Raw genomic sequence first — 14547 nt, 5'->3', positions numbered from 1 at the left:
AAAACATCTAACAAAAACAACTTAATAAAATAAGATTAAAACATACTTGTTTGATATTGCGTTTCCTAAATGCGTGACTCAATTTGTTTAGGCCTTTACAAAGTATGTCTTCTACAGAATAATCCAAGACTCATTAATATATTCAAAGAATAACGGACATGAAAAAGCATGATGAAGGCAATCAACACAATCAGTGAACATTGATTTATGTTCACAATCCATGACATGTTTCCATGCTTCTAGATGACATCTCATGCCTTAACAGAATCGACTAATATTTTGCACTTGACTTGCATATTTTTCTAAATGTGAAAGCGACATAGGAGATGATAACATTCAAAAAATAAAGTGTCAATGACATTCATCAAAACTAGGTCTTCATTGCTAACAATGACATGTGGGTCACCCTTATATGTCAAAAATAACTCTTAGACTTTCTAAAGTCAAAGTGAGATTATTTTGTCGTTCAGTTGATAAGAATACAAAGGTCACTAAGAAAGCCAACCCATTTTAATGTGATCTCAACTATCTCAAACAATGACAACCAATATTTGTTGGTTTTGTATGTTTTATTCATCAACAAAACAATATTAAATACATTAAAAAATTTAACTATCATAATGTATCCAAAAGAAGTCACTTACCACCTCAGATTTGCCAACATATCTACTCCAATAAATGTATTTATCACGTTCTAACATCATCAGTTGTGATAATTCGGTTCTCGAACCTCTCAATAATCGTTTGTAAGTATATCTTGTATTATATACTTGCTTGATTGTTATCACATTACAAGCATTATTTTCTTTGAGAGTGAGGAGAATGTTTGCAAGCTTTACTTGACTCTTAGTCATATCAATAAGCAATTACTCTTTAGTGGAATTTAACCTCCCAAAAAAGGGTGACTAACTAAACTTTGCGTCAAATCATGGTTAAAAGGACATTCGTATTTTCTTGTGTCGTATATACTTGAATGAACATCATATTTGTATTTCTTATACTTTCCACCCCTTTCATATCCCAATAACACAAACATCTTTCTTCCAAGTTAACCATTAACTTTATCAGATATTATAATTACGACAACAAAACCAAGATTCAAAAGCTATTTGTGGAACTCACTCAATTAACTCATCATGTGTGGAAATGTGATCAATTTTAAAATTATTTATATAATCCTAGATAAAATAAATTGACATGAAACTCAAATTTACTTGTGAATTGATCAAATTGTGAATTGATCAAACTGAAAGAATAATCTTTCATCTTATAATATAAATCATTTATAACATAGCATCACCACCATTAAATACCTTACTTCTTTGATAATAAATAATACCTCAAAAATTGTTAAAAAAACAAAACAAATTAGAAAAAATTAAAAGAGAAAAAGTTCCAAAATATTTAAAAGAAAAAATATATTATATGAATAATAGATTTTGAAATCCGATAAGAATTTACCAAATTTCAAAATCCGAGAAAAATAATTAACGAATTTCAAAGTTTAATAGAAATGTTAACTAGATTTTGAAATGCAATAAATTCCTTAATCAGATTTCAAAATCCAATGAGTTCTCTAACCGAATTTTGAAATTTAATAATTTACCGAACCAAATTTCGAAATCCAATGAATTTTCCAAACTAGATTTCGAAACTCAGTTTCTCAAACCAAATTTCAAAATTCAATACATGTTAAAACATCATAAAAATAAATATAAATTTCAAATGAAATAAATATAAAAATTCCAAACATAACTGAACCAAAAAAAAGCTTATATGTAAAAGATACAAGATGAAATGAAGAAGATAAAACTGAACAAATGAAAAATATAATATTAATCCGGGTAGAAGTCAGGCTGAACAAAGCAAGCACACCACCACAAGCCCAAGAAATCCACAAAAGCAAAAGGACAAGAGAACAAGCAAGACGTGTTAAGAGACTTGAGAGTGCATGACAATAAATATAGAAGACAAGTAAAGACAATTGGGTAAACAATAATTACTGCTTACCTAATTTTTTTATATTTATATATATATATATATATATATATATATATATATATATATATATATATATATATACACACACTGAAAGGTAAAACTGTGAACTTGGAAGTGAAAGGAGAAATCTTGGAAATGCATGAGAAGACCCCAAACTTTTTTGTCTTTGATAACATACTTAAAAGTAGCACCACGATAAGATTTTTTAAGTTATTCATAACTTCTTCACAATTGTCCATGTGCTTAATTTACGTACTACTTTTGAACTTGAGGAAGTTATATATCTATTCACATTCGAGACATTCAAACTAAATCTTATAACTCGAACATTATGCAAATAATCTATTATTAACATATTAATCACATAATCAACAAATAAAATCTAACTATTTCCAATATACTACTTGACTATAACTTAATATGATAAGATATATCATAGACAAAAAGATAAGCTTATACAGAAACCTATATAAAAACATGACCACATCAGAAAATCTTACTTCAACTCTCTCAATATTCATATTTATTTGTCGCTCATTATTCTGCTGTTCAGTTATTCACTTTACCATCAGAACATAATTTGCAAATGGATTTTCCTTCGACGATATGTTCAATCCATTTTACAAGCGTTATCACGATTAAACTCAAATTGGAAAACAGTTTGACTCAAAAACATTCATTTTCTGTTAAGAACAAAATATAACAAACATTTATAATAATCAATTTCATCAACATGCTAACGAAAACCTATGAAAAGGGCGGTACTTACAGTCATCTCTCCAATGGGTTTGATCTCTTGCTTCACACACACTACAGTATTGAGTGAGCACAAGTCCATCTTATGGTAGCATGTGGCATGCAAACATAACATATGAAAGTCTGTTTTCTTTTATTTCCCCCTTTTAGAAGAAATAACATATGCTATTTTTATGTACTTTTGTTCTCTGAACTTCAAGTGCAAACCACAATCCATGCTATATTTGGTGTCGGAATTCTTATTCTAACTTGTCTACAAATACTACTTATATTTATTCTTCGAACTAACCAATATCGAGCAAGGTGTGCTATAAAAAATTTATAACCATCAATTTTGCTAACAATAAACTGTGGTCACAACACTCTCTTCTATTCAAATTCTCTATAGCCTTATGAAACAGCACAAATGATTATTGACTAGTCAGATTACGGTACAGTTTATACTGTTCAGGCTCAGGATTGTTCTGCTTCTAGCAGTTGCTCATGCGAGAGAAGACCTTCAGTTCACGCACCAAAATTGGGAACATTTTCTATGACCTTATCTACATCTATAGTTGAATTCAATTACTCAGCAACTTGCCTCAAATCGGCAGTCAGCAATTCATTGAATATTCAGTCAAAGATGAATGCCAGCATGCTTTTTTATTATTCGGTAAATCATGTGAGTTTTGTTAGATAAGACTAATATTATGATCCTTGAGTCAACTAATAATGTGATTAATTGTTCATGGGCTTTGAACACGTAATTCTAATTGGCGGGGGTGAATAGTACGGGCCTAGTTAGGCCCTTCATTGCCTAGGGTTAATAAATAGTGAGGCCAGGTCCCCTTTTTTGCTGTCATATCAGTTGCTCTCTAGGGTTTGTCCCATTGAAAATTCAAGAATAATTTCAGCATTCTTAATTATGTCTTCAACAAGTAAGTATTTATCAGTGTTTTAAATTCCATAAGTTATTCCATTACTGGTATATTATTTACTTTGGTGTTACAAGTTTCACTCTTTATTCAGTAACCCCATATGAATTTCAATAAAGAATGTGACAGCAAATGTGTTGCAAACAGTTATTTTTAACCACATGCCCTACAGTTATTAATTATATCAAACTATCAGTTCATTAAGCCTTGATTGTAATAAAATCATAATTATTACTCATTTGCGCCAAGGTTATCAAGTACATTTATTTTCTTTTTTTAATGAATCTGAGCACCCAGGAGGTCAATGCTACCAAGATTACATGTGGAATCTTAGTATTGCGACCTCAAAGCATCAAACTTCCATGGAGGAGGAAAGTGTGACCTGACCTTAAATTTGAAAGGTTTAAACGTGATTTTAATCCCCATAGTTTTACCCACTTTAGTTTTGACATCTACAAAGTTGTTTAGTTGTTCTTTGATAGAAGGCAGAAGGAATGATAAAATAAGAACAGTATCTATTAGAAATGCAGAAAGAGCCTAAGCTGTCGAGAACAACCAGAGCTATGCTCCTCGCAGAGGGATTAATCCTCTCTCTGCCAACCCGAAGGATTCTAACAGAAAAGATATGTAATGATCCTCCACTCCTTCAGCCTCTCCCTATAATCATTCTTAACTACCTGACACATCAGCAGCTCCTTAATTTCTCTTCCCTCTTCTCTTTCTTTTTCTCAAACTCATAAACTCTCCATATCATGGGCGTACCTTGCTTAAGGTCTATTAAGGAATCTTCATCTGATCCAGCATTATGGCCCATGTAAAGCAGTCTACCATGGTTATACTTTTAACTTAAACACATGTATCAGCACTAAATAACAGTTTCTTCTCTTGTTTCAGTTTTGGCTCCCTATCTTATAAGGTACCAGTCCCTAGATTTTTACCCTTAGGTTTTAATCCCTGTACGTACTTCCGAGTTTCTCCTTATTAAAGTTCACCCATAGACCAATACCCAAATATAAACAACAGGGACTGCAATTTCATCTAAATCAATTAGAAATTATGTTACAGGAAAATTTAAAAAAACCAGTAAACAATTTAGATAAATTATGTAATCATAGGACAAATGAAGGGTATCATATACTTTTACCAGTCAGATTTATATCCTGTCCACTCTGCCAGATAGATTTGAAAGGAAACAAAGGATTAGGGGAAAAAAAATTACAACCACAAAAAGGAATATAGGCAGAGAAAATTTGAAGAACCTCCATAAAATTACCGGCAATACTACTTATTGATCCTAAATAAAAAATCTAGAAGAGGGAACACCGTGTTCTAACCTCTTCTCTCTTGTCTATCCTTATCCTGATTTCCGAATAATTTCTTCCGAGGGGAGTTCAAGTGTTGCTCCAGCATGCTGTTTACCCGGCTTCACCACTGCAGCAATAAGTTTTTAAAAAATGATAAAAGGACTCAGTGAACTCATACAGATTTCATCAAATAAAGTTCCTAGCTCCTCCAAAGCTAAAAACAAAAATCATGAAAAGCAAAGCCACAGTATTCAAATGTAAAACTACAAAAAAACACTCTTATTAAGAAAACAGGCAGATACAATACGTGTATACATCTCAAATGCCTGACTGCAATGACCATGTTTTGAATATGTTAGGAATTTAAGGTGAGTTTGAAGTCCTAAATTGGTTAGAAATGAGTAAAATGGACAATATAAAAGTAGAATGATTTATAAACAAACCTATTATCTTAAGGTTTTGGATTGATGGAAGTGTTTTGATCTTTTATATGACTTTATTCAGGACTCATTAGTATCGATTTTCTTGCCTTACCAGGAAAATTCTAACAGAATATTCAGATAATGTAAATACATGACTTGCACTTCCAAACCCCAAGACTAACAAAAATTAAAACTTTTGTAGGTAATGAAAAGTAATTTTTAATTCATATGGAGGTAGCACTGAAACCTATCTCAAAAATGAATGCCATAATTGGAAATGAGATGCTTCCATTGATCAGTAATTCCAAAGTTATTGGCAAGCCACAAACACGGGTAAGATCCACTTTGAAGAAACTTCAACATAAACATTTGTAGGAAAATAAAATATAAAGACAGCCGTAAGCTAAAATCAACTTTCGATCTTTGTTTATGGAGAAGTAAAATGAAAAGAGATTCTATAAAACCCAATGAATTTCATCTTCTCATTTTGTATAAGCCAAACATGGTCCAAATCCAAAACAAGAGGACATAGGAGCAAGATAGGGTCATCGACAAGTCATTAGTAGCATGATATCCTCAACTAAACAATGAACAGAAACCAAGTTTTCTAAATAAATAAACTGAAATGCAACATTAATGTTATGACCTCTTAACGTAAGCTCCATGACATGATGGTCTTACAGTGACTGAAATGCGAGTCTCTGAAGTAGTGATTAATAGATATATTTCCATATAGAGCATACCGTAACTTCCGGCATCGGTGTTGAGTTGTGCCTGGACGATCGTGTTGGTGATGAAATCGGAAGCCTCGGCGGCTTCTTCGAGAAGCTTCTGAATCTCGGCCTCTGAGCTCACGTTCCTGTTCTCCTCAAAATTTTTCCTTACCTCTAACGCCGATTGCTTCAGCATCACAGTGTCGCCAGAAAATGTTTTCCTGGTCGCTTTCAGAAGCGCGCGGTACGCGCTCAGAACTTCCCTTCTCGCCATCTCACTCTCTCCTGATCTCTCTTTTTCTTCTTGGAGTCTTTTTTGATGTGTAGCAGTTCTATCACACCCTGTATTTCTGTTTGTTTTTACAAACCCTTAAAATCGAACCGTGCCATCCACGGTATTTTCCAAACAACATTTAATATTAAATAACAAATCAAATTTTATAAAATGAACTAACTTTATATATTATATTTTAAATTAAAATAATAATATTAAAATTAACTTAAATATTTTAATATGTAATTATATTTAACTTTAAATTTATATATTAAGAAAAACATAATTAAGTTTTAAAATATCACTGAATTTATATATTTTTTTAAATATAATAATCAACTATATGATAATATAGGGATTTTGATTCTGGCTAATCGAAAATATAAAACTAATTTTTATTTTTATATAAATGTCTAAAGGTGTGCGTTGAGTTTGAAATATTAAATAACTACAGACATTAAGAATTTGATATTTAGTGAAAAGTTGATAAAGTGTAAAGATTATAATCAAATGTGAAATCCGGATATAAAGAAGAAAAAAATAATATTGTTATTTAATTTATATAAAATTCAACATCCTGGTTGGTAAGATTTTAGGTAAAGAAAAAGGTGGTAAAACAGTTTAATAACTTCAATACATAATTTTTTAGTAGGAAGTGATCATTATACATGAAGCAAATTTGTCAATCTTTAAATATATAAATAATATATTCACTTTCAAAAAAATTGAGAAATCAAAATCACGCATAATTAGAACTAAAATAATTAAAAATAGAATTAGAGTATTTTTATATTATTTTATGTAATTTGACCATAATTTAACAATTAAACTTGCTTAAAATCATTTAAACTGTGAGCATGTAGTCATTGACCAATATACTTATTAAAACATTACACATAGACATCGTGATTACAGAAAAAAAACATTATTAAAGATGACTAAGTCCGCTAATGCATATTTGCGCATATTAGTGAAATCAAGAATAGAAATAAGTCTAAGATCCATTTGTTTAAACTTATTTTTTAGAAATTAATAAAAATGAGACTTTGTTTAATTACAATTATAAAAATAACAATATTTAACTTATACGATAATTTTAATTAAAATTTTCAAAAATACTACTTAAAACAACTACAAAATATTTTTAGAAACTTACAGACACATTTTATTTTGTTTTTCCAAAATGAAACCAACTTCTTATGGAGGCGGAAAACTAAAATAAAAGGGTTGCCTTGCAATGTCTGAAAATTGAAATATAATGTGTTAAAAATATTCTAAATGTAATGAAAATAATGTGCACGAAGCTCTGCTGTAGATCTACTATCAAACACGAATTAAACTTTACAGCAATATCGATTTGCCATCAAAACTCAAAAATATCAATAGCAGGTTATTAGTTCATTTACATTTTTCAGACGAAAGCCAACATGCTAGACAGGTTCAAGAAATTTTTTCAACTGTGTTCTATGAAATTTGTATGATTCAGATTAAAAACTCGTTCCTATCCCAAACAAATAACCATAGCTCAATCCTTGTACATACTTTCCTCTTCACAAATCATAACCTAAAGTACATCACTTCATATTTCGATCAAAATCTACAGAAGCTGATTGATACCTCATCAATACATCATCAACATATTTTCATATTTGCCAAAATCCTTTCCGATATTGACTTGGCAAATAGGTCACCCTGAGAACAAACACCAAAACCACTTGGTCAAGGATTCACGCACAAAAGAAGTCAGTTCATCCACTATTGAAGGAAAGAGAATATTATGTCGTGTCGATAGTCCACAGATTTCTGCAATAGTCACCTTAATGCATCAACCATTCTACAGTCATGCTTCCTGCGACGGCATCTATGATGAGATTTTTGATCTAGCAAGGTGTTCTCCCCAACCATCTCCCTTTTAGAATCTACAGCCGGTGCAATGAAGGTAAAGTCAGTCTCTGAAACAACCAATTAGAGTCCTAGTTTTATATGCAACAAATGCCTTAATAGATAATGCTTCAAAGAAATTTGTATGAAATCCAAAACCATGATCAAATTAGAACCTTTCAACCTAGCAACTTTTGTATGATGTATTGGTTTGTGTGTCCGAGTCACGTGCAACAGAGGCTCAGGAAAGCTTATAATTATAAGGGAAGTATTTAGCTTCTAATACTAGTGAGAAAAAATATCATGCAAAATTAACGTTCCATTTAAACTCTCATGGCATGCAATAGAGCAGTGATACAAAAATCTTCAAGGTTAAAAAAGCAGATGCAAAACACACAATCTGTTGTAAATGTATTCTTTATTTTTCTAGTGGCTAGTCAACATCTTCAAGATATTCTACCTAAAAAGTTACTGCCAAAACAGCAAGGTAATGTCAAACATCCTTCCTTTTTTTTCTGAAGGTCAATAGCTTTTGCCACAAATATTCTCTCAATGATATTTCACTTTCAGCACACCATGGACTAAACTAAACTCAGTCAAAACTTCAGTAGCAACTACCATACAATTGTACTGTTTCATTCATCAACTAGTGTTCATTGAGATCCCAACCCCCAATCCTCAAACCTAAATTTTGCAAATAGTTATAGAGTTCCTCGGCACAGTCTCCAAACATCTTGCCATGTATCTAGAAAGAGGGCATCAACTTCCTTCAGAACAAAAAACAAATTCGGTGGTCCTTTTTCTAAAGGAAGCTAATGGAACAAACTATACTTTAGATCTACCCACTGAAATACTACATGGTTGAAAAGGGTAGGAGGATTTGAGGCTATAGATTGTTACTGTTGTTTTCCCAACAAGCTGAAACTTAAATAGAAAAGGGTCCAGTAATAAGTTGGGATGCAGATTGATGATCCTTTTATTCACCAATCAAATGTTTTCCCCCAATATACACAGCATGATGGAATCCAAGCATCACCCTTCCAAGACCAAATATCACCGAGACTAAGTAGGGTATGGGGGCAAATCAGGAATAAATGACTTAAGTTTTATTAAAAAAGTAGGTTTGGAACAACAAGATGAGAAAAGAATTTTACAGGACCTATACATTTTCCTCTTTAAGGAGTAAACTTCATTCAAAGGAGTTTGTTAGGTAGCCGTTGACTTTGTTTGTAAAGCCAACTGTTTCGAAGATGTGTTTCTTTGAGGCACAGCACCATATGGCTGTCATGTTCCGGATCACATGGTTAGGGATGCGGTATGTGTGGACAAGGGTCTGACCCATCTTGGGCCACTTGCTTGTACCAAAAAACCATCCTATGAACAGAATCTCCAAGACTATTCCTTTGCTGTCAAAATAACCAATGTAAACGTTCTGCTAATTTTTCTTTTCTCATTTTTAGAACTAGAATTTTATTTAACTCCCAACAAATCTTAAATATTAACGTGTAAGAAAATTTACTCCGTCAATGTTTGCTATAAAAAGTTGATTAGTCTCCCAAACAAGGACAGTTTTTTCTTTTCCAGGAACCCTAAACAGCATCATGGCAAAGGCAAAACAACAGACACGTCTAGCAGAAATATGTTATATTCAATTCTTCTTTCAAACAAAGGCTCTAAAAGCATATCCAAATATAAGGGGAAACAAACTCACTAGCCCAATATTTGGAATACCACAACTTTAGAATCAAGCAGTATCCACCTCAAATGAAATATCTTACCAATGCCATAAAAACTGGTAGGGTTTATAGACCAGGGTTCAGTGTAGTGGCCATAGCAGACCAAATAACAGGTTAAATAGCAGTTGTTTGTGTTGATTCCATACAAACCCTCCAAATAAGACATTAGTGCTCGGAGATCTGGTTTGCGATTTCAAGATTTCAAATTTTCAAAAATGAAATCTACAGCTGTAACAGTAGTGAAAACTTTAAAGTGGGAGGACTTGGATTCAGAAGATGATGAGTGATAATTCATGATTCCTATCTAAGACTTGAATATTACTTTTTTTCATATTTGTCTGAATTGGTATGTTTTGTTCAAGGCACTAGTATCGTTAAATATGAATGTCATAAATTATGAGTTATTTCTATAACATTTCAGAATTTATATACATACATATATATATATATATACATATATATATACATACATATATATATATATACATATATATATACATACATATATATATATACATATATATATATACATATATATATACATACATATATATATATACATATATATATACATATATATATATATATACATATATATATATATATATATATATATAAAGTATGTGTTAAATAAGCTACATAAAAATTTACAAAATAACAGCCATCCCGCTATCTGCTATTCCACTATCTAAAATCCTAATACAAGGTTTTAGCGCCACGCTTCTAGGCGGAATATTACCCCCAAAGAATTGAACCCTCATTCTTGAAGCAAAATCAATAATCCAAACAAGTTTTGTTAAAGAACTCGCAGACAAAGAAAACCAATCGGTTTATGCTAAACATTCTAAACAAAATTTCACCAGCACCTACTAGAGAAATTCAACAAAAGTAAAAGCAAAGCAACAAGTTGGCGACTATACACACAGGAAGCATCACTCACGAGTTTCCAAAGACACAGAAAGAACTGCAATAGAAGGAAAGGACCCAAAACGGAAGAAGCTTTACCTCCAAATTGATCGCCCCAAAACAACAACCTGGGATCATCTTCTTCTTCATCAAACTCATCGCCATATCCAAACTCAGCATCCCCACGATAACCCGGTTCACTCCCATACCCCGATTCATTCCCATTCGCGTCAGTACACCCACTCACCCCAAACCCCACACCTACGTTCTCCCTCTCGCCATCCCTCTCTCTCTCCCTCCTCGAATTCTTCGCCTCGCTAACATCCGAAGACCAATTCGAATCGCCGTTGCCGAAGAGCTCACCGCTGGAGTCGGTGCCCATGGCCACCGGGAAGTCGGAGCAGGTGCCGTAAGCGGCGGATGCCCCGACTGAGCAGCAGCGCCGCGTGCCACTTCGGTCGCTGCTGCGGCCGGACACGGATCTAGAGCCGCGGCGGCGCCTCTTGCGGGCGACAAGTCGGTAATTGGTGGGGCGATGGTTGGGGTTGTTTGCGGCGGTGTTGTCATCGGCGTCGGCTAGGGTGAGTTTGGTGATGTCGAGGGAAAACGACGTGGTTGCGCGATCGGAGAGGCAGGGGCGCTTGTAGTAGTAGGGTTTGGGGTGGGGCCCATCTTGGAGCTTGAAGGGTTTCCAGCTGCGGAGCTGCAACATGCAGGAGTCTATGGAGTGACGCGAGTCCAGAGGCTTGTGCGACATCGATTGAGTCATCACAGATACACCAGATGAGTTGTGAAACTGTGTGGTGAGGAGTAGCAGATCACGGGGTGCTCTTTGCTCTGCGGGATTTTGATTTGGAACTCACGGGAAATGATATTTTGCATCCACAACACTCTTTTGGGTCCCGCCCTCACCACCTCCACTAATCACTTTGTCCTCGCAAACATCCTTTTCTTTTTCACAACATACACCAAATCACTGATCTTGCTTTTGGTGGATTTGGTGGTGGGGTAAATGGTGTTACGAATAAAAAATACAGAATATCGGAAAAGGCTTTTCACTGAAGTACCGTTCACATACCACAAACAAAGTATACATTTTTACATAATCAGTTACTTGGACTTTAAAATGACTATTATTCTCTATCACTCCAACCAATCTAAATTCAACACATGATTGTTCTAAACAAAATTCTATAGATATTCTTTGTTACCGAATCTAAGCGTGAATTAGTAAATATGTAGCAAGATCCTAAATATGGTTTGATGGCAAGATTTTGATTCTTGTTTTTGTTTGGAAATAGTATGAGAATAGAAGATTATTACTCCTTAACGCATTCTTTAACGAGAGTTTAAATTTTTATATAATAGAGTATATAAGTGTTTATAAAAGAGTGTAAGAATGAGTATTCCTCAAGAAATAAATATTAATTATATTGAGAGTAAAATAACAGTATAATAAATAGTAATTAAATGATAAATAATAACTAACACATCAAATTATCAAGATTTAGTTATAATATGAGAGAATATGATCCAAATAAGCATAGGTTGTGACTCTTCCACAATGAAGAGGCTTAAAGGGTTTTATTAGGTTGTACTTTTTAAAATATCTATTGGGTCAAATAGGAGCATAAGCCCACGTCTCAAAAGTTTGGTTTGACGTACATGGTCATATCAAATAGTTGGCTTAGGCTGATTTGTGTAGTTCATAGATGGATTTGGTCATTTGACCGAGTTTCTAATATAGTGGGACCATTTGGTTGTGCTTTTGTAGGTTGATTGGCCTCAAGGCCGAGTTTATAATGTAGTTGGAGCATTCGGTCGTGTTTTGCAGGTGGATTACCCTCGAGGTTGAGCTCTTTTAAGTGGTTAATCCAGTTGAGTTGTAAGTAATATGGCCTCGAGGTCGAGCTCTACCAATAGCTAATATGGCCAAGCTTTAGGTAATTTGGCCTCGAGGCCGAGCTCTTTAATGGCTCATCTGGTCAAGCTTTAAGTAATTTGGCATTAGGGTCGAGTTCTCTCAATGACTAATCCAGTCGAGCTTTAAGTAATCTAGCCTCGGGGCCAAGCTCTCTCAATGGGTAATCCAGTTGAGCTTTAAGTAATCCGACCTCAAGGCCAAGTTCTCTCAATGAGTAATCCAATCGAGCCTTAAATGATTTGGCCATTCGACCGAGCTCCTTAAGTTGCTATTTTACTGGGCTCTTTTAGATTTAGCCATTAGGTCGAGCTCCTTTAATGGCTATTTTATCGAGCTCTTAAATCTCGGTTGAGCTCCTTGAGTGGCTATTTTGTCGAGCTCTTCAAAATTTGGTCATTTGGTTGAGCTCCTTAAGTGGCTTAACCAAGCAAGCTCTTCAACGATTTGGCCATTTGGGCGAGCTCCTTAAGTGGCTATTTTGCTTAGCTTTTTTAGATTTATCCATTCGACTAAGCTCCTTGTGGCTTATTCAGTTGAGTTTTGTGATGATTTTTCCATTCAGTCAAGCTCCTTGAGTGGCTATCCAGTCGAGCTCATCAAGTCGCTATTTGGGAATAGTCCTCCCGACTTGTGTTTCTAACTTTAGGCAATCTCTGCTTGGTGTTGTCATCTTTAGGCAAGCTTTTTGTGGTGTCGTCGTCTCTAGGTTGACTTTGTTTTGGCATTGTCGACTTCATACAATATTTTCTTTGGTGTTGTTGACTTTGGGTAGATTTTAGTTTTGATGTTGCTATCTTCCTTTGGCACTACCGACTTTGGGCATGACTACCAACTTTAGGCATAACTTTATTTGATGTTGTCCACTTCGGACATAACTTTCTTTGATGTTACTGACTTTGGGCATAACTTTTATTATGTTGTCGACTTTGTTCTCCTTCTGATCTTATTGCTTGTTTTGGTTTGAGCTGGAGAAGACTTAGTATTTGCTAGGTTTTTCTCTGTCCATGGTGTTTTCTCATTGCCACCTCCATGGTCATTTCTCATTTTATTGTTCCTATTTGTTGTCATCTTCGTGGACTTTATTGTTTTCATCTCTGTGAACTTTATTGTTGTTACTTGGTGACTCAAGTGCCTTGTTTTAGGAGCTTTCTGGTAATGGATGTTTGCCTTGTTTTTCTTATTCTTCGAAAGAATTTGTTGTGATTGTTAGCATAAAAAAAGTGAATAACTAAACATAAAAAAAGTAAAGCTTTTAGAAAAAGAATTATTTTGTTTATCTTATTTGTTTTTAGTGTCGTTTAAAGAGATTATATATATATATATATATATATATATATATATATATATATATATATATATAAATAAATAAATAAGCAAGTTGAAATAAAATGCACGTAATCCCTGTACAAAATTAGACCAACATAAAAATGAAGGTGAAATTTCTTAAAACAAATACATGCAAATATAGATAGGTTAGAAGACAAAATATATTAAAAGCTGTTAAGATATGAAATCCATAGCTTAAAATAAAATGCAATCAAATTCTGATTCGTAATCCATATATAAAATCAGAGTAATACATTAAAATTGTTAACATTAGAAGGTATTGACACTTAGAAATAAAGCAAAATGAACTTGAACTTAAAATTGACAACAATCATTTTATTATTTCATATGTAGTAAATTATAACTAAATTGTATGACAAAAATATCCCT

General features: G+C 33.4%; 2 protein-coding genes across 5 annotated transcripts; both read right to left on the bottom strand.

The window, feature by feature from the left end:
- Positions 1–4741: 4741 nt before the first annotated feature.
- Positions 4742–6482, bottom strand: LOC124829902 (complex 1 family protein / LVR family protein). Of its 2 annotated transcripts, none has more exons than XM_088096011.1 (2): positions 6044–6482; positions 4742–5102 (listed from the first exon to the last, which is right to left on the bottom strand). In XM_088096011.1, exons 1-2 carry the CDS (start codon positions 6382–6384, stop codon positions 5087–5089), a joined length of 357 nt encoding a protein of 118 aa, XP_087952137.1. In that variant the 5' UTR covers positions 6385–6482; the 3' UTR covers positions 4742–5086. The 2 variants fall into 2 exon arrangements, with proteins under 2 accessions (XP_087952137.1, XP_047159448.1); XM_047303492.2 differs by having other exon boundaries at positions 6141–6468.
- A 1236-nt stretch (positions 6483–7718) lies between these two features.
- On the bottom strand, positions 7719–11895 carry LOC124829900 (LYR motif protein). Of its 3 annotated transcripts, none has more exons than XM_047303487.2 (3): positions 11007–11895; positions 8201–8336; positions 7719–8076 (listed from the first exon to the last, which is right to left on the bottom strand). In XM_047303487.2, the coding sequence occupies exons 1-3, from the start codon at positions 11674–11676 to the stop codon at positions 8028–8030; spliced, it is 855 nt and encodes a 284-aa protein (XP_047159443.1). In that variant the 5' UTR covers positions 11677–11895; the 3' UTR covers positions 7719–8027. The 3 variants fall into 3 exon arrangements, with proteins under 3 accessions (XP_047159443.1, XP_047159444.1, XP_087953848.1); XM_047303488.2 differs by having other exon boundaries at positions 8201–8303; positions 11007–11867; XM_088097722.1 differs by having other exon boundaries at positions 7719–8336; positions 11007–11882.
- Between the last annotated feature and the right edge of the window lie 2652 nt (positions 11896–14547).

This window comes from Vigna umbellata, chromosome 8 (genome assembly GCF_029865625.1).
Source record: "Vigna umbellata cultivar VRB3 chromosome 8, Vumbellata_1.0, whole genome shotgun sequence".
NCBI classification, from domain to species: domain Eukaryota; kingdom Viridiplantae; phylum Streptophyta; class Magnoliopsida; order Fabales; family Fabaceae; genus Vigna; species Vigna umbellata.
Note: the sequence above shows the minus strand (reverse complement) of the source record. Positions and strands in the feature narration are given on the sequence as shown.

Excerpts from the sequence above, each read along its gene's own strand:
- LOC124829902 (XM_088096011.1), bottom strand. The coding sequence starts at position 6,384 with ATGGCGAGAAGGGAAGTTCTGAGCGCGTACCGCGCGCTTCTGAAAGCG.
- LOC124829900 (XM_047303487.2), bottom strand. The coding sequence starts at position 11,676 with ATGACTCAATCGATGTCGCACAAGCCTCTGGACTCGCGTCACTCCATA. Across the intron at positions 8,337-11,006 it reads TTGGGGCGATCAATTTGGAG|AGACTGACTTTACCTTCATT; the intron begins GTAAAGCTTCTT and ends TGGTTGTTTCAG. Across the intron at positions 8,077-8,200 it reads AGAATGGTTGATGCATTAAG|GGTGACCTATTTGCCAAGTC; the intron begins GTGACTATTGCA and ends GTTTGTTCTCAG.